At 41.0% G+C, this 20,761-nt stretch overlaps 1 protein-coding gene across 3 annotated transcripts in view; it reads left to right on the top strand.

The window, feature by feature from the left end:
• SLIT3 (slit guidance ligand 3) overlaps positions 1 to 20,761 on the top strand; it is a 468,211-nt gene that overhangs the window by 338,175 nt on the left and 109,275 nt on the right. For all 3 annotated transcript variants that reach the window (XM_058848842.1, XM_058848841.1, XM_058848843.1), the window contains exons 14-15: positions 6,235 to 6,378; positions 8,848 to 9,011. In XM_058848842.1, coding sequence (XP_058704825.1) covers positions 6,235 to 6,378; positions 8,848 to 9,011 — 308 coding nt within the window. The remainder of the gene's footprint in view (positions 1 to 6,234; positions 6,379 to 8,847; positions 9,012 to 20,761) is intronic.

Raw genomic sequence — 20,761 nt, 5'->3', positions numbered from 1 at the left:
TGTAGCTCATCCTGTTTTGGCAGCCTATCAGGACAAGAAACCACTGGAGCTTCCTGGAATTCTGAATTATCCTGTCATCTGGTGATCTGCATTAACTGTGCATGAATGAGTCATGCTTTGGGTGGGTGTCAGACCAGATGACCTGGAGGTCCTTTGCAACCTATGTCATTTCTGGGATCTGTGAACCTAAATTCCTAGCAAAATGGCATATGAGCTTTTCTCTTGATTCCTGAAAATATTTCTGGCTACAGCACAGAGACTATGCCACCCTCATCCTTCCAGTCCAGGATGGAATGCTCCTTGCACAGACCTGTTTAATAGCTTTAGAATTGCTTTCCAGCCATTTGCCTCAAGCTTTCTTCCTTCAGATTTCTGCATTTAGGTTGCTATTGTGATAATGTTACTAAACTCAATAGCCACTGTTAAAAGTGAGGAAGCAGCATCTGCCAGACTCAGAAATACAATTACAGTCAAGCACTAATGAAAGGCTGCAGCAGCATCTGCCTTTCCTGTGTCACTCATGCAGCTTCCCAAAACAACTGCTCATCCCTACGTCAGTGTGACCCTGCAGCCCCTGTGCTCCGAGCTGGACTCTGCTGATGGGAGCTCTCCTCCTTGTTATTACACACAAGTCTAACTCTTCTAGCCCTGAAAGTTGTGGAAATGTGCTTGCACTGTTGTGCATCTGAATTATCATGTGCTCGTCTAGAATCAGCTGTGATCTTACCTGCAGGCAGAAGTTAGACACTATTGAATTTCAAATAGCAGAAGTCTGGGTGCTGTGATAACACGTGTTTATAATTCTCCAGGTAGTAACAGAAGTACCACAGGATTCTTTTGTGGGTGGTGTTTAACTGGAGTTGGAGACTTTTGGATCAGAAAAGGAATTTCTGAAATCTCTTTCTAAATTCCCACCAAAACAGGACTGTCAGGCTGTGCTCTGTACTTCCTTCTTGACTCATTATCAGCTTGCGACTTTCCCATTTTAATTTACTGTGAATAAATTTGTCATCACCATCATCCAGTTTCCTGAACATGAAGAAACACTTGAAGGTGGTTAAGCAAGTATGATGATGATTTCATGCTGGTTATTATCAACTGAAGCACTGACAGACTCTTCAGTGGTCAGTCATCACATTAGAAAATGTAAATTTTAGTAGATCTTTAAATATCTCAACACAGTGAGAGACAATCAAAATGCTCCCTGACAGTCCAGGCCACCTTAAAATGTTCCTGAAATTTAATATAATTATTTTGCCAATAACTAGGCAGGGGCACATAGAATTCTGTCATTAGATGTTGATTATCATTGGCTGCTGGGATGACCAAGTGCTTGACTAGGTATTGCTGTATTGACACTTCAGCTGTGTTCAATCAAGAATGACACTTGATTCCCTATAAAATTGAAGAGAAAAATCTGAAAAGTACATGCTAAATTTTGGTTTGACTTCTTGTAACAAGTATTGTATATCCTAAGGAAACCTTTCTGCTGAGAATTCTTTCTTTGCTGCCTTACAGTGCCTCTGAATGTAGGTGAAGCCTTCAACTATTGATATTCTATAAAGGTCATGCCTGTTCAATTTGTATTCTGCTGTTACCCAGGCAAAACTGTTACCCAGTTCTCCTCTCCCCTACAAGATTCCTGTGCCTGTTACATCTGTTTTTTCTAGTGAGTTCTCATTTTCCCCAGTGGAGTCTGGCATGTGGGATGTGCCAGCCAGTTCATGGGATGCCAAACATTTTCATTCTCATCGTGTTGTCGTTGCTGTCAAAACACAAAGCTGGTGAAAAAGGAAGAGAAGCTTTTCAGTGCCTTGGTGCAGCTTTTCTCCCCAGCACTTTCCTTTAGGCTGAGTTATTTATTTAGGATGATTCCTGCTCTATCTGGAGCACCAGAGGCCAGCCTGCAGTCCCCAGCACGTGTAAGGTTGCCAGGCTGCTGTTGATTCTCCAAGTTCTGTGGTTATTTCCTGATAGTTTGATTACTTGACTTCACTGAGATAAAACTACAAATATGGCTAAGGGTAAAAGCCATATAAACATTCCCATTTGCTCTTAAAAAACAATTTTTTCAGTCATTTTGGGTTTGGAGTTCAGAATGTTATTTAAATGTTAATCACTTGAAGCTGTGCTTGGGCATATAATTCAATTATGGGACCATCTTAATTATGCAGATGGTGCTTATGAGCAGCTGATACAATTACAGAGCCAATTCAGTGCACATTCTTTTCAAGGGTTTAGCTGAACCACGTTATTATTTCAATGTGTGTGGACAAATCCTCTTTTTCAGGAAATGGGTTCATGGAATTGTAATAGTGCTCTGCTCAGCTCGTTGTTTCAGTGGTGTGCAAACCACAAGGTTTTTAACCATTCTCCCGTATTCTGTGGTTGTCCAAGGCTTGTGAGAGGTTTCTTCATGTTTTTTACATATCCAGAGGGATGAAAATGGAGACTTGAGTTAATAATCCATCATCCCTCTGGCTAGCAGGCGGTTTCATTTCTACTTGAATATTTAACCTCCTTTTGAATGGAGCCCCACATCTGGAGGCCGTGTGTAAATCTCATCCAATCAAGCTGATAACAAAATAGGAGAGTTAGTGGAATTTACTTTCACCATGAATTGGTGCAAAAATAAATACCATGTAATTCCTGCTTAAATAGAACTCCACTTTTAATGTTCCTTCTTTTGGTGTAAGTCCAGTAAAGGAACCCTTAATATGTTTTATGGCTTGGTCCAGTGCTCAGGAAAGATTCTGCTTCCTGGAATATGTTTTTCTCATCTGCCTTTGTGTTAGTTTAAAAAACCTCTTAAAACCACTTCTAACTCCATGTGAGGCCTGCCTTGTATACCTAATTAAAAATGAGATGCCATTAATGGAGCTGGGATAACGAAGAAAGATTAAATAAAGAACTGAGATTTATAGAGCAGAATATTCATAGCGGATATTTTAAAATAACTGAGAGTTTTGAAAGGAATATGAACCTTAATGATTCTGGCCAAAAGTCATCATCTAACAAACAGTAAGTAGGAGGAAAAGATTTTTAGGGATGATGTCTTCTGTTTCCTCAGTTTTTCACTTCTCCCCCCTGTTTGTCACTGATTCTGAGCAGAAATAAGTCATTAATGTATCTCACCATCCACCCCATATGGCTACACCTGGATTACTGTTCAGCAGACTTTCTGTGATACACAAAATAGGTGTTGTCACCTCTGAAAAGCTGTTTAGGACCTGCATTCTCACTTCTAAACAGTGCACAAGCACTTTTCTGTTCCATATTACTCAGATGCTTAAAGGAGAGCGTGTGCCTCTGTATTTGTGGCTGTAGAGGATCAGTTGCTCTCATTTTCAGTGTTTGGCTCTAAATAATGTCACATATCACCATGAACATAGTCATCAAAAATTCTTGCCAGGAAACCTCGTCACATTGTAAATTCTATTTTCCAGCATGGGGTTTATTCATGTTTTGTTGAAACTAATGGGAGAATGAATCTGGATCCAGTGCATTCACTGCAGTTGCAGGTCAGTTTTGCTCAGAGGGGTTTTTTTCAGTGGGCTGGATCAGTAATGTAGACTTTGTGCCTGATCTTTGCACAGGAGGGAACAGCATCTGCCCAGAGCAGCTCTGCTGTGCACTTCTGAGGCATCCCAAGAAGACATACTGGTTACCCACATGTGGAAATACAATTGTAGTTTAGTTATAAATTCTCTTATTGCTGAGATTGTTTTCATTTTTGCTTCATGCCTTGTTACAAGTACTGCTTGCAACATAAGCTGTTGCTATAATACTGGGAAAATATTAACACCTAGCAAAATAAATTGAAGTACATACTTGTTTAGAGTTTTGTTCCTGGGTAGCTCAGGTGCCAAGCCTCTGTCATGGGACAGAAACAGCCAAATCAAGCTGATGTGCATTTCCTAAAAATTGGGGTGGGACCAGTGCAAAAGGTACTAGAAAGCAAAGGATTTCTAATGCCTAAGAGCATGTCTAGGGATATTGTTCAAAATTCAGTATCTGGTTCTGCCTCCTTCTACCTTGTTAAGCCATTCTTTGTGGATAAGATACTCTACAAGCTGGAAAGAGAAATGCATGATGTGTGAGATCCAAGAGGAGGAGGATTGCTTTGGTTTGGACACACAAATGGCTGCAAGAAGTGAGCAGAAGAGATGGCATTTGCTGTTGGAGTGAAGGAGGAGGAGCTGTTCCTGTAGCCCACTGGGAAAATTCCTTTTTTTACTTCTGGGGGAGCCAACAGGAGTGTGGATTAGGTGTTATGGAAATACAGATTCCAGAGGGGTCATGCTAGTGCTGCTTATGATTTCATAAAATTGTTTTAGCTATTAGTTCATGCAAAAATGTAACCTCATTTATCCATCATCCCCTTCTATGGGATTTTGTCTTAACTAATGTCAAACTTCATTTTCCACAACATGTAATGGAGGAAATTTGGGTAAATTGATACTGACTTTCCTGTAGGCTGGGAAGGGGAGTTCTCCTTTGGAGCCCTCTCATTCCAAAGCATTCCTGTTCTCCTGGAGTTCTCCATGCTGCCCAGGTCTGCCTTCACCTCCTGTGCATCACAAACACAGCAAGGCTCTGCCAAAACAACAGTGGGAGCAGAGAACTGTAACGAGCCTGTGGTGTTCCAAAGGTTTCAGGAATGTGAAGGCAAAGGAAACATCTTCTGAATTACTTTTTGGAGAAAAGCATCACATGCAGCTAGCAAGCTTGTATTTCTTCCTGAGTGGCTCCCCTCTTGTCTTCAGTGGTGCCTGTGCAGTTTGTTGAGAATGGAACTCCCTGTGCTGTTAGAGGTTTCTTTAAAAAGATGCATTTGCTTGATGAGGAATAGAAGATATATTTTCCTTTTTGCCTATAAACATACTTGTCTCCTGTTTTTGTATTAGTGTTCTGCCTCACAGAGAGCCACACTGATGCAATATTTAGTCCTTTAAATTCCTAGACAAGGGAAGAATTCTGTGCTCAAGAGAACGGAGTTATCAACATACACTGTTTGCAATTTACCATTTTTCTCAGGCTGGTAGTAGTCAAGAAACTTGGATTTTGGCTTTGCTAAGAAGAATAGGTAATTTCCTGCCTATTTCCCTTCTAAGTGCAAGATACCACTGATGCAGATGACAGTGACAAATTAAGTGTTCTTGTGTTTGATTGTCTCAGCAGGAGATGCAGCTTGTTGTTGGGTTTGTGTATACTTATTACATGGGGAAGAACTCTGGATGGATGATCTAAGAAAACTTGCACAAGTACTGTCCAAGATTTTCTTGCTGAACTTGATTATTGATTAGTTCCACCAGCTGGTTGCTGTGTAGTTGTAAAATATATATTTTTTTCCTAAAAATAGTTTTTAAATTGCCTTTGTGCCACTTTTGCACAACTGCACAGGACTCTGGTGTGACTGGAATTCATAGAATTGTGGGGCAGTAGAGGCTGGAAGGGACCTTGAGTGATCACTTGACAGCAGTGTGGGGAACCCTTGCTTAAAGCAGAGTCACCTTATCAGGTCAGAGCAGGTTTTATTCGGTGTCACTTTGAAAACCTCCAAGGACAGGGACTGAGGACACAGCTCCTGCAGCAGCCTGGGACCCTGCTTGGCTGTCCTTGGGTGTGAACTGAGTTTCCTTTCAATAAGGTTTAGCCCAGACCTTACACTTCCCTCTTTTTGTCTCGCAGGAGAAACATCTTTTTAATCTGCCATTATCAAATTAACCCTACACTCCTTATCAAAAGATTTCAAACTCCCAGAATTTCAGTTGGATTTAAGACAGCTGCTGGTAGAGAAAATTCAAAAATAAGGGTTCTTCTCATTGTGGGCTGTGTGTGCATGGAATAGCAAGGTGGGGAGTAATTTTTATTTCTGTGTATATTAAGCTGAAGGCTTCCTTAAATATTCGTGTAGAATTTTGAATAAATTGGGAGAGGGCTAGGCATATAACAAACACACACACACACACACACACACACACACAGCTTTGAAGTATTTTAAGATGGCTAGCACTGTTATATGTCTGTATATTCCCCAGCTGTGAGAGAACTCCTCCTGTCCACTGTGAGTTTTTCACCTTTTAAATGTAACAGGCAAATGAAGCCTTTACATGTGGTTTAGCCTTGGTGACTAGGTTAATAATTTTGTTTTAGATTTAACCCCAAAGTCTAGTCTATCTTTATTTGATTATTACAAGATTAATGAATTCTAAACCTTTTCTCTGTATCCAGGCTTCTCAATGCCAACAAGATCAACTGCCTGAGGGTAAACACGTTCCAAGGTCTGCATAATCTCAAACTGTTATCTCTTTATGACAACAAACTGCAGACCATCAGCAAGGGGCTCTTTGCACCTCTGCGATCGATCCAGACTCTGTGAGTATGCAGCCATATCATAAATGACAGCTCTCTCTTTCCCCACCAAAGATGTTGCCTGTCTTTGCATCTGACATTAAGACAATTTTGGAAGAGACATCCATGTAGCAGCCCCTCCTTTCCTCACTGAGAGAAAAGGAGCAAGAAGTGTTGCATCAGTTCAGCAAGGGCAGGATCGACACAGCCTGCCCTTAGTGACAGAAATGTCAGAACTGTGTGAAGCTCAGGCTGTTTGTTGGGGAGATAATGTGTGCATTTGTCTTTGGATAAGATATGAACAGCAGATTTTATTAGGATCATTGCCTAACAGTTTTTAATGAGCCAATGAGTTGGCATCTCTCCTGCCTGGGTCTGAGTCCTGCTGTGCAGTTGGTGACTTCTGTAACCACATTTCAGCTGACATTCCACTTAAGGGGAATGATGTTGAATTATTTGATCCATTAAAAAAATCCACTGAACATTTTTGAATTTGGAGGCATTAGACTAGGCATCAGAAGCAAACACATAGAAATGATTCAATATTTTGTAGAAGGTCTCATCCTGAAGCTGTGAGTAATAAGATAATAAGGTAAATAGTACTCCTTCAGAGCTGGAGTTGGCAGCCTGATATTCCAGTGTTAAAATATCTATGGGTGTGTATATATATACTTATATATATATACATACTGCAGTATCAATCCACACACATGCTATAGTACTGCAATTTTTGTATGCAAATGCACATCTATATATTTTAATACTGGGAATGCATTGGCTGAATTAGTTCTATAAATATTTTAAATCTTATACAAATGAACTGACAGGAATGATTTCTTGCAGCAGAGTTTCTGCCACGTCCTCAGGCAGCTGCAAACACAACCTGAATTTCCAACAGATATTTGGCCAGTATGTATTGCTGCAAACCATTAAGGCATTGGAATAATGATGTACAACAACCCCCAGTTCTGCCCCCCCAATGCTTTCTGCTGCTGAGCTTGCTGTGTATGTACACACAGACACTGGGGCCACAGGGAGGGTTCTTTTACAGAGGTATGTAAGGTTTGTCAGGTTAAACAACAGGCTTTTTTCATGTTTATAGCCCTAAGATATGAACCTTTCCTGTTGGTTTCAGGGGGTTTTGCTAGTGTTTCTGATGGCCCTTGCTTAGAATGGACTTGTCACTTCACACCAAGAGACTTTATCATGAAGTTTTGATTTGTTCTCCCATTTTTAATACCCAAAGTGATTGCCATCTTCTGTATTTTTTCTAGAGTCACAAAACCAGAACCAAATTTTGTCTCTATGTGATTCTTTGTTCTTTGGATCTTTCATAGCAGGAATGGCTCTACTGCAACAGGAATCTTGAGTTTCTTCAGGCCCTTTCTGCTCTGTGTGCTCTCCCTTCCCAGTCCAGGACAGCCATTGCCCTGTTGTATTTTACACTTATTTTGCTCTGTGACAGTTCATAAATATAACTGCAAACAGAAAAGAAGTTTCTGCAAGTGGAAAACAGTAACAGAGAGAGTTCTTGTGAGGCTATAACTTTATACCTCTGTCCAAACCAAATTGAAACATCTGTCTTTTCTTAACCTGTCTTTGCAGTTATTGGAGAGCTGAGTCCTGCTCCCTTGGAGGTCAGAGGCACTGATGCAAGTTAGCTGAGCTGAGATTAGAGCCTGGCTCTGGGAAACTGGCCAACTCTCCTGACACAGTGCTCAGCTTTGTCAAGCAGAATAAATCAGAACAGCAGCAGAGAAACGCTGTTTCTCTCTAAGATGCTCCAGCAGATTTCTGTTACCAAAGTCTATAAACACCCAGTTTAAATCAATGTTATAATACCTATTTCCAATTTCATAGGAGACCAGTTGAGCAAATTCTGGTGAAGGACAGAGTGAAGTTTTACCTTGCCTAAACATTTCAGTCTTTGAATTAAAACCTTTTGCTTCAAGAAAAAATACATAAAAAGGAAGTACTATTACACATGATGAGCATGTGCAAATACTAATTTCACTCTTGTGAAAAGATTCTGGACCACTTCTGCCTTTGTCCAAATATCCAAGGTGCTTTAGTAAATCACATTTTGAGCTTGCTGATAAAATTTCTTTTAAACCAGGATACAAAATGCTCTTCAGGTGTAAGGTGCATTTCTCTCAAAAGGCAGCACAAGCTCTCAGGAGAAACGGTGGCACTTGGGAGACAGCAGCAGGTCTGTGTCCTTTAAAGGGGGCTCTGCTATCTTAATTTTTGTTTCCTCCGTGCGAGGACTTGCTGCAGGCTTAATGAGCTGCGAAATGTGAGCGCTCACAGAATTCTGCCGTTCACATGCAGCTCCTTGTGGCTCCCGCCAGGCCCGGGGTGCCTTTGGGTTTGTTTTTTTCGGGAGCCGATTCAATTACTCCACTCTTCATATTCGGGCGCTGGTGAAAAAAAACAATGATGGAGCATGGTGTCACAGGTCACTCCTGATTAAACATCCCATCCTTCTCGCAGACATTTAGCTCAGAACCCATTTGTGTGCGACTGCCATCTGAAGTGGCTGGCTGATTACCTGCAGGATAATCCGATCGAGACGAGCGGCGCACGCTGCAGCAATCCCCGTCGCCTTGCCAACAAGCGCATCAGCCAGATCAAGAGCAAGAAGTTCCGCTGCTCAGGTAATTCGTTTATCCAGCCTCTGCTGCGCCCTCCGTTCAGGGAGAAGCAGGTCCAGAGAGCCCGCTAATCCAATCTGCGGGACAGTGTTTGCCGTAATGGATATTAGGGAGCATCTTTGAAAATTAAATTTGGGGAAATTCGGTTAGTTCGACAGAAAGCCAATTACCTTATGGATTAAAAAAAATAAAAAAAAAAGAGAGAGAGAGAAAAGAAAAAAAAAAAAGCCTATAGCTAGCTTCTCTTAAAAACAAAGGAAAAAAAAAGATAATGTTTATTATCTTGTGATGTTTAATCATAAAAAATTACTACATTACTACATATTTAAAGAAAACAACGACAGTATATGTGAATCCATGTGGGAAATGTTCTATTTTGACAGGATTGTTGTTTGTATTTAAGCAGAGCTCTTACTGACCTAATGAGAGCTGAGTTCAAGTTCAGTTCCCACACCTAAAAAGCTGAGAACAGCAGGAGAGGTTTTCATACAACTGGCAATGGGCATTTCTGGTCTGGGATGGGAGTGAAGCTGGGGGTGAGGGAATGGCACCAATTCATGTGCTTTCATACATTCATTTTCCTTCCATCCATAAGTAACACACTAACTCAGTAAAATTGCCATCAAAGTTGGTAAGATTTTTGTTTTCAGCAAGCTTTGAATCAAAAGGTGCATAATGATTTAGGCAAAGGTTTTGTGTTGTGAATGAGACAGAAAAATGTTTCCGCCTGAAATTAACCTCCAAAGTAAAATAAACAGCTTTTTCTTAATCCTATCTGTTCTTTATTTATGGTTCAGCTGTCAGTAAAAGGATATTTATTTCTTGCCTTACACAGCACAGCTAAGCAGATGACTGCTTGATGTGTTTTTTCCTATTGGTTATATCTATTTTGGATTACTGCATTTTTGTGTACTGTCAAGACAAGCAGGTTCCAATAAGCAGATCTATTAGTGTGTACTGAGGAGAAAAATGACTGTTATTGATGGAGTACCTTGCGGTGTTTTCTATGAAAATTACTATGATTTTTCTTTTTCCTCTGAAAAGAAACGTGATTAATTGTGTTCCTGGTGGTAAAAGATGAATGGCTCTAGATGGGGATGCAGCATGAAGCTGAGTGGCAGCAGCCCAAAACAAGCCGTTGTGCTTTGTGCATCTCTGTGAGCAACATGCCGAGCTAAACCTTCCCTTTATGGGGGAAAGAAAATAAAGATAACTTCATTTGCAGTCAGCTTTTCTTGGGCAGGTTTGTTAAGGTCTTCAGTCCCTTGTGACTCAAGCCACAAAATTTATAATCAGGCCTCAAATTATGACATATTTTATCTAGGTTTTTGGATTGTGTCCATCATAGTAACAATGTAATTAGCCAGTCATATTCATATTTAAAGAAACTGGAAATGAAAATGCATAAACATAGTTTAGAAAGGAAAGCAGCCTGCAGAAACAGATCTGTATAAACCTGTACCAAATTTGCCATTGTTACTTTCTTCTGCTTTTATTAATGGGCTAGAGGAATTAATGTTATGTGTGTGCATGCTTTGAACAAAGGTACAGGCAGCTGGAGAAGGCAAACACCATCTGACACCATTTAGGAGAGGTCATAGCTAGGAAGAGCTACAGTGCAGAACTCAGTATCTGCTGGTGCTGAGAACAATATTTTGTGTGAGCTCTTAGCTTGGGGGTCCTTTCCTGGAGGCATTAGGCTGTTTTTCCTCGGGTCTCCAGCTCTACATCTATATCAAAACCACATGGAAAAGGCATAAACCTGACTTAAGAAGGAGGAGAGCAGGGATTGAAGAGCTTCAGAACAAAGATTTCAGCTGGATGAAAACTAATGCTGGTCAAAAGCTCAATAGAGGAGAGATCCTTGCCTGTAGAGTTTCCAGATGGTGATGGGATACATTCAACTCGACTTGCTGTCTGCTCACATGAGACAGGGAACTCTAATGGTTGATAAAATCTTAGCTTGTAAATCAATCCAGGGAACAGACATCCTTGGCACCTGTTCTGCTCAACTTGTCCCTTTGAATCATGACTCCTTCAGGCCTGGCATTTCACAGGAATTTTCCATGTTTTCATTTGGAGGAATATGTTTCATCCCAGGATCTAGCACAGCACGTCTCTGTGCAGAAGTGTCCATGAGGTATGAATCTTCATTTAGAGCATTGGGTAGTGCTTTGTCATCCAGGGATGACACAATCCCACTGGGATGGCAAGGCTCAGTAACAGTGTCCTCAGTGTCTTTGGGATTCTCCCTCTCTAGTTTTTACATCTTCTGCTCAGTGTATGAGAAAACAATTTAAATTTTAAACTCTTTTGTATATGTGCATCTCTTTCTCAAAGGATTCTTTTTTCAGGATCCTGGTATTTTCATGTAGTTTGTGTAGTACACTTAGTACATGTCAGTGGTCAGAAAGTTGTTTTTTGAGGGGCAAATACAGGGAATGAGGGCTTGGTTAAGGAAGAAATGTGAGGGATTTTATCCTCACACAGTCTAAAGACTTTGACTTTTGAGAAGAGATGAGGATGTACAGAAAGTGTGAGCTCTGTGGGACCAGAGGCACTGGGGCAGTGTCAGGATCACACCCAGGAGCAGTTAAGCCCAGGTGGGCTTAATACTTTAACATCAGGGGACGAACAGTTGTAAAGTCATAAAATGCTGAGGTTGTCCTGAAGTGATCTGTGTGTCTTCCACATTGCTTTTGACAAGGGCATGTAGTGATAGGACAAGAATGGCTTTAAACTGCAAGATGATTGGTTTAGATTAAATATTGGGGAGAAATTCTTCCCTGTGAGGGTGGTGAGGCCCTGGCACAGGTGTCCAGAGAAGCTGTGGCTGCCCCATCCCTGGAAGTGTCCAAGGCCATGTTGGATGGGGCTTGGAGCAGCCTGGGACAGTGGAAGGTGTCCCTGCCCATGGCAGGGGGTGTGGGACTGCATGATCTTTAAGGTCCCTTCCATCCCAAACCATTCCATGATCCTGTGATCATAAAGGGGCCTGTCAGAAGGGACCTATTATGAGAAAAAAATGGACTGTTCAGTAAATTAGGGGAAGAAAGAGAAGTGCTTTTCCTCTAAGGATAGGAGAGAGGAGTGGTTAGCAGGAACAGGGGAGAAAAGATGAGATGTTTGAATTTTCAGACATCAGTCTGAAGTGGCAGAGGAGCATCAAGAAGGTAATGTCAAGAGGACACAGAAGCAGATGGGCTAAATAGAACTGTATTTGATAATTAAATGAAACTGTGAAGACAGATCTACAAAACTTCATTCTGCACGGTTTCCTTCAGTTTTCATCACAGGTCCCCACCATCCTGTTGGATAGCCTCTAGCCAGAAGTACTTACCTTCTTTTTTTTCAATTGATCAGTTTTTTCAATTGAGGCACTTTTCCCAGATGCTATTTCCTCCCAGAACCTAATGACTCGAGCTTTTACTGATAACAATGGAGCAACAGCTGCAAAGGTTATGAGAGGCCATAGGAAGGAGCTTCTGTGCAACAGGTAGATAATGTACATAATTCTTTTAAAAAGGAAAATTGGAAGCATTATAGCATGAAATGAAGGAACAGCAGGGAACAGGACATATTTTTGCCCAGGGCTGTGAGACAGGCAAAGCTTTTGAATATACCATCAAATATGTTTAAACTTCAGATTGCAATAGATGCTATTTCCTGTGATTTTTTTGCTTTCCATTTGATGCAGTGCACCACAATAATAACAAATCTCCCCCTTGCCCATCTGTCTCTCACAGCTATGCAATCTGAGACTAAAAAATCTGAGATGTTTTCTTGAAAGAGAAATCAGAAGTAGAGGTTACAATTAATTCTCTCTCTCTCTTCTGTTTAGAAAAAGGAAATACTGTCATTTTCAGTGGCAACAGTGAAATTCTGATGATCATTTTCTTTTTGGCTACATCTGCCCGCTCTGACCACCTAAGGATCCAATGGTGCTTGGCAGCCTTAGGTCACTGGAGGCTCCCATTCTTAATATGAATAAGGGGAAAAAAGATCAACACAAATATCCTGCCCAGAAGCATTTGATTAAGTTCACTACCGAGCAGTTTTGTTTTCTAAGGCAGCACTGGGCTTTAGGAGTAAGGGAAATGAATCTATGAGCAGATTGTGTTGTCTCTGTGGTAGCTTATTGTCACTTCAGGACTTGGCAGGTTCCTTGATTGCTGTGTGACACTGTGTATGAAATCGCTTTTGGAAAGAATTGCCCTTGCATTCAGCTGTATATCTATTTCTCCCTGTGATATGTTTGCATTTTTCAGTATATTGTGCATTTCAAAAGCGATGAAAGTTCCACCTGCTGTACTGACACAAACTATCTCTGATAATGATCAAAGCAATGTGTTCTTACAAACATCACATCACAAAAGCTCTTTATCTTCTAATTCTTAGAAATAAGACTTTTATAAAGAAGATTGCTATTTGAAATACTCTGAAGCGAACCTGTCTTATTGCTTCCTCCTGCATACATTGTGTCTAACTGCCTTTAATTAGTTACTTCAGTTCCAGACAGTTCTATACAATCAAAAGGACAAGGGAAAACAGGAGGAGGAAAATAAACCATCTGCCAGCATTATTCTCTCCTTTTGGACACTACTTCTTGTTAACCCAACCCAAAGCAAAGTCAGCCTTTGTGGTACATTTGGGTCCAAAAATGGCATATTTAGTGTTAGTGTTATTTCTCTCATGTTATCCCCAATTATTAGATGGTAATGTAGCTGATTTTTGTTAGCTTGTAATTTTTAAGGGATTTGATAAAAGCTCTTCTCACTAATTGCAGCTTTTGTCCTAATTCTTTATGTGTCTTTTCCAGTCTCAGTCTTCATACACACTCACCTTCCTTGGGGTACCTGTCTGCTTTGGAACAGAGTTGCTGTTTCTTGCAATCACCTGAAATTTCCTTCTCTCTTCTCTGCATTGTTGCACCTTTAGGAGCACAGAACTGCCATGCATGGAGTCAGGGGAGCACAGGCTGCACCTCAGGACTTTTTGTCCCCTCCCTGTGGCAGTTCACACATTTTGTGTCCCTTGGGCTCCTTGGGTTATCCCCTTCTCTGCTCTAGTGATGAGTAAACACTATTCAAGATTTTTGAGCTCTCAAAATGAAAGCTGCAATGCGTTAAACCAGTGTTTAAAGTCATGAAAGGTAGGTGAATTTAACCCAGATCTTACATAATTTATCTGATTGAAACACTCTCCATTTGTGCCCAGAACTTTCCAATCACTCTGATGACAGCTTTGCAAATTCCTTTCATTTTTAACAAGCAAATAGTCATTTACAGCCCATGGACTCATGCTCCTGCCCATAGCATTTTCTGTTTAATGGAAAGCACAGGTGTCCAGTGCTCCTGCCTGCCTTGTTGCAGTGCTACAGGGACCCGTTTTTGGGGATGTGATGATCCTGCTCCAGCAGCTCCTGAGCAAGCCCCAAGCCCTGACAGCCCCTGGGTGCTCTAGACCTGCTCATGTTAGTGGGAAATCTCATCTGAGACCAAGCTCCAGAACTTTTCTCACCATGGCCTTGCCCTGCTGTGAGGGAAAGGGCTAGGAAGCACTGCTCATGATTTGAGAAACTGAATTCAGGTATCTGTCTGTGGTTGGGCTTGATTTGGGTTTTTTTTTGTATGTTCTTGTTTTATTCAGTTGAATTCTGTGTGTTGTACCCCTTTTTTCCCCCTGAAAGACACAAAGACTCGGCAGAACTATCTTAAGAAACCCTCTGAATATACCAAAAACTGGGGATATGTCTGTGGTGCATAAGAACTATTCTTATCTGAATGGAAGGTTGTTTAACACCAATGAATCACCTGCAGATTAAATCCTACACTGAATTTGTAATTATGAATATGAATTTTTCATGGTACACTGAAATGGAATATATTTGGGCTTTGGTTTGCATGAATTCTTCCTGAAGCTGACATCATTAAAGAACACAATACAACTGCTATGACTAATAGTAATGGAGCTGGGTTCTCTTGTACTGTGCAAGTGTTGCTGTTGTTAAATTAGACTGTACTGGATTCTGATTATAGCCCTCCCTTTTCTGCACATCCCTGATAGCAGTTGAGATTTTCTTGTTAAAATTTGTGTCAGTTACTCTGAGCCTTCACTAGCCTGTGAAAAACACGATGGTGAAGGGTTCTGGCTCTGCAGTGGGGGGAAAGAATGGAAACCATTTCACTCAAGGGAGCATAAGCTTAACATATAACAGGTGGGTCTGTTTGGCAGAGAGTATGGCTCTTAATAAGAAAGTAAATTGACGTCTTTCAGTTAGGAAGTTTATTTTAGGCTCTGCCTCATTTTATTTTTGAGTTGAAGTAGTCTTCAAAAAAGCAAAATATCTGAACAGCTTTGTTATCCACCAACATCCTTATTTGCAATTATAGTAAAGAGGCACTGGGAATAGGGAGGAGGATGAACGTTGAGTCACAGATGCATCTATATCACTTAGGCATCCAAATATCACAATTATCCTGGATTCCCCATGGAGGCAGAGTGCAGGGCTGTGTGGATTCCTCCCTTGAGATCTGAATTGTCCTCTTACTTAACTATGTCAGAAAGCTGAGTGACTGATTGCTCTTTTAACCCCAAACATTATGGTGGCTCAGAGTTTGCTCTCTCCTCTCACGTTGCCATTCCATGTGTTGAGGTTAAGCTGAGCAGCACCAGAGGTGCTGAGGTGACACTTTCTGTGTGTGTGTGGTGCTCACTGGAATGGGATACAGAAAACAACTGGGGAGGTGCTGGCATGAATCTGTGCAAGGATGTCCGGGCTGCAGTTGGACAATAAATTTTTCATCTGACTATTCTGAGACTGCAGCAGTTTCCTGAGGTGTTGCACCCTGATGGGAAAGTTAAAAATGGGGTCCTGTGTACAAATCCTTTACAAACTGCAGGTTCAGGAACCCATTAGCAAAACGTGGATTACAAGAAGTGAATGAACACCAAGAGCAAACCATACAATGCTGTTTGTGTGTAAAGTATCTAAAGGGAGGAGTTTTCATGGAAGCTGGCAAACAGCTGGAGATGTATTTCATTTTTCAACTTCTTTTTTGCAAACATTTATGCAGGATGATCTTATGTACATCCAAAGACTTATGGATTATTTTTTAAATTTGATTTATAAAATAGTGTTCTTTCCTGGTATTTCTGCTCTCCTTATTCTAGGGACATAAATTAGGATTCTGATGGATTTCTTTGTGTGCTGGTACCTCTTGTTCATTGCAGTTGATGATTAGTTTAGGCAGTTATTGTGTGATGTTTAATTAGTGCAGCAAAGGAATAGAGACTTGTTCAAAATATTCTCATGGGGTTTCTCAGGAAGGTGTTTGCAGAGCTCACACTGCATTTGTTTCTAGCAGGACTGAAAGAGTTCATTGATGCTGAAATTACTGAGTTTATTACAGATATCCCACTTAATACTGTAAACCAGTATATAATATAAAAGTTTTTGGAAGATATGAACTGTTACTTGTCATTGTTTAGCACAGTACTGTGGATTAATTTGTTTGAAAAGCCCAAACAAAATTAAAGCAGTGTAGGAATAAGGATATAGGATTCTACATCCTTCTTCAGTGGAGCCATACAAAATTATTATCAGGAATGCTAGTTGTAGATATAATTTCTAAGTAAATGAGGTGTGGATTCCAGGGTTATGCATACTTTGAATTAATCAAGTGAGAAAATTAATGTGGTTTTGTGCCACATTGCATGAGTCACAAAAGAAAATGAATAATCTAATGTTTTTATCAGTTCAGACTGTGACTAGTTTGGCAGCTTGTGGAGATGGAAGATTTGTGTTAAGTTCCCCTGAAAAAGTGCTTTGGTTTATTTCTTACATTGTAAAGATAGACAAAATCAAACTGCCTTTCTTTCATTGCTGAACCAAGCCCACAGTTTGGGGTGGCTAAGTTAACAGTGTACTTATCTCCTGAAGTTCCCAAGTAACTCAAGTGTTGTCTTTTCTGCATAACAATGCTGGGTCATGGCAAAATGGTGAAGCACAGACCCCTGCTGTATTATCTGTCATCTCTGCTCAAGCACTTGTGCTGTTCTCCCTGTAGGTAATGAATAATCTGCTTGGTGCTGACTTTGTTCTTTGGGCACTGCAAACCCCTTACTAAGGCAAGTGATTTGTATTTAAAAGCACAAGCACTGACCTTCACTGAAGTCCAGCAAAACACTGTGAGCAGTTGCAGAGGACAGCCACTTCCTCTCTCATCTGGGAATCCTGCAAGAGCATTTGAGATGTGACTTTCCAAATCATTGTCCACTGGCACAGCTCTGCAGACAGTGGAGTCAGTGAGAGCTTTATTCCAGTGGGAGCAGTCAAGCCTGAACTGAATGCCCTGCTTTAGATGTCAAAGTTGCAGGAATGAGTTACAAGAACAAAGCTGTTTGAAATAATTCAGGATGTCAGAAATAGAGAATGCTCTGCTTCTATCAGCAAGTGATGTACAAAACCTAACAAATATGCTCAGAAACAGAACAACAAAATGCTCTCTCTGTCTGTAGTAGCATGTGTGTGCTACTCTGCTGAAAAGTGCAGAGGAAACCAAATAAAAAGGAAAAGCAAAGCAGTGGCAGTTACAGATTGTCAGTGTAAGTGCCACCAGCATGAAGGGGCTCTGGGAGCTGAAATCAGGCTCAAGGGGCACTCGGGGAGCATTTAAGGCCACAGCTTGGCCATCAGCTCAGAATCTGCTGTTATTAATATGGGCTGCGGTACTTCTAAGGTTGTGTTTAAAGAAATGGAGCAAACCTAAATGGCATTTTTACTGAAGGGAAACACCAGGAGAGAGTAAGTAATAAAAAGCAGCGTAGATTGGGCATTCACTGTGTGGTGGGAGCTGCAGGTGCTCTCTGGGAGGAGCAGTGAGCACTCCTCTGGTAGTGATTTCTATTGTGTCAGCTCTGTCTCTGAACTCGCCCGGGCTCTGTTCGTGTTCACTAACCCCAATTGTGCTCCAGGGTGTTCCTGCAGTAGCATAAAGGATGACCTCTTGTATCCAGCACCTTTTTGCATGGGTGGAGTGGAGAGCAGCTCTCCGTGAACCTTCAGCTTGTGCTTCTCCATGCTGCTTCCTCTCAACGCTCCTCTCTCTTTGGCGCTGCCTAACTCTGACTCTGGCTGTCCATGGGGTTTTCCTTTGTGCTTGATCTAACCATGTGGTAGAACAATACAAATGGAACATGGTTCTGTCAAGCACCATGGAAGGCTGCATACTCCCTGCAGCATGGCATGCCTGGATACTTCTGCTGGGGCAGAAGCATCGAAAGGTGAGAGATTCCCTTTCCCTTTCCGCACGGGGACGGTGGAACAGGTGAAGTGTTGCTAACCCGGCTCCCAGGCACTGCCAGGGAGCCACACTGATGTTTGCACAGACTTTCCACAGGGCTTGCATGCAGAATAACTATTTCTAAGTAATTAATCTGTTTAATTGCTCTCACAGTGAAGGTCTCGGGCATTCTGTTGGTTGCTAATATTCAGGGGTGACTCTGGCTGTACCTACAGAGATGAAAAATCACTTTTGTCTCCTTACCTTGTGCATAATGTAAGCTGCATCTGTCTGTTTGAGCTGTCCAGTGAATCCTTCTACTTGAGATACACTTTGGATGCCATTTCTGCAGCAAGACACCTGCCACTCAATGTAACTTTGGACCAGCTCTTAATGTGCTGGCATTGCTTTGTGAATAAATATAATGCAAAAAACTGTAGAAGAGTCTGCAAAATATTGTCTTTTATCTCTTGACAATGACATGGCTATCATGGCCTGTGTGGAAACACCACTGATAATTCCACAGGGCAAAGCTGAGTCAGCAAATCCAAATGGCCATCTTAGCTTTGACAGCTCAGATAAGATCTTCAAAATATTTCTGCCTAACTCCTCCCCTACACAGAGATAATGACACCTATTCATAAAGGACTTTGAGAATCTCATACTGAAGTTTTCTTATGGTGAAATATTGCCTTGTCTTGCAAATTTATCACATCTCTATTGTGGAGCTATCAAAAGAAGGACATCCAGGATTCTTAGAGTTTATCTGTAGTTATTGATAAAAACTAACACTAGCAATGTGAAATTATGACCACAAAATGCACTTCTTTTTTATTCCCTATGAGAATTGTGATCTTGTGGTTATATGAAGAACTTCTGAGATTCCTGGGTTTTTCATTCAAGTTTTAGACCAGTTGATCTCAATGGTGATATTTTTGGTGCCAAATTTGAGGCAGCTGGATCATTTTCTAGAGTGAATGTATCAGGTCACTTTTCAAGCCCTGTTGAGACAGCCTGATTTGTAGCAGAGCAGATCCTCCAGAGCTCCTTTTTAAGTCGTTTGGGCAGAGTTTTAAAAACTGAATTCAGGCTTTCTAAACAATGCTTTAAAAGAACAGTAGAACAAGAAGGTATTTCTCTCTGTTGCCTCATTCTCCATGTGTGTATCAGAAAGGCACATAGAATGTTTGAGCACTTGGAAATGTGATGTCTCTTTATCTCAGTTCTGTAGAATGCCACGGTGTGTTTGTTTTATGATAATAAGAAATCACAGTACCTGATAGTGGTGGCACATTGGTTGTGAAATAAAAATGTTATCAGGGTAACTAACAAACCAACCAACCACTGCTACCCTCAGTTACACACAGGCCTTGGCTACTTGTTTTACAGCAAACTTTAATTCTTCCTAATTTGAATTACTAAAGACTCCCAGGTCATGTTCTGTCCTGCATCTCTTCTCTGTGGCTTTCCACAGATGATTTTACAGTGTGCAAGGAGTGTTCCATGCCTGTGGAAGTGAGCTGTGCTTCCTGAGTCCTGTTGTGTTCTCTCAGAGCCTGGCAGTCAGGAGGAATGGTTATGTATACTTAAAACAGTTCTGCAAGCAGATGGCTGAATTTCACATTGCTATCCCAGATGGGAATATCTTAATAGAGCAGCCACCTGTCCAAGTGATCTCAAGGCTCAGGTCAAATAGTAAATTTTATCTAGTCTTTGGCAGGTGATTTCTGCTCTGTCTCTCAGCCTAAGAGATGACTGAGTACTTGCTGAGCACATACAGGCTGTTGATTACTTTTGACTCAGTGATTACCTGAGTAGCTCTTGTTTAAACTCAAGAAAAAAAAAAAGAGAGAGAGAGAAGGAGCAAAAATATGAAGGTGATGTTTGTTTCCTTCCTCTCCTGCTGAGCTGAGAGGCCTTTTCCCTGTTTCAGTGGTGGTAGCTGTGCACAGATGCCCAGCCAGCATCACCTTCTTACTTCTGCTGCTGCAGTGTGGAAGGTTGTGTGCCTCACCATCAGGAGAGTGGGTGACAAGTCAAAGTGTGCTAAAATTCTTCATTTGTTCAGCCAGAAAGCTTGAGAGAAATCCAAAAGTTGATTTTTCACCCTCCAGTGTTATACACTGCTTTTTCTCATTTATAAAGAGTTCTACTCTCGCATCCCTTTTTTCCCATAGGAAGGTGAATCTTGTATCCATCACTAGACTAAAAATTTTACTTAATAAATGTTTACCCTATGTAACTATATGTTGTGTGTGATTTTTTTTTATACAAAAGCTTTTACTAGGAAACTTAGAAGTGCTTCTTCAAGGGTTAAGTTGAGGATTTCCAAAACACTTTCTGACCACTGATTATTGGTGGCTTATTCAATGTGTACTGGAATTGTAGCAGTTTTAATAAACTCTGATTCTGATAACTATTTGTCTTTGGGTATTGTTTCCAAGGAATCATAACCAACCAAACATTCTG

This window comes from Poecile atricapillus, chromosome 13, assembly GCF_030490865.1.
Source record: "Poecile atricapillus isolate bPoeAtr1 chromosome 13, bPoeAtr1.hap1, whole genome shotgun sequence".
Taxonomy (NCBI): Eukaryota; Metazoa; Chordata; class Aves; order Passeriformes; family Paridae; genus Poecile; species Poecile atricapillus.
The sequence above is the reverse complement of the archived record's forward strand: the minus strand, read 5'-3'. Positions and strand labels throughout refer to the sequence as shown.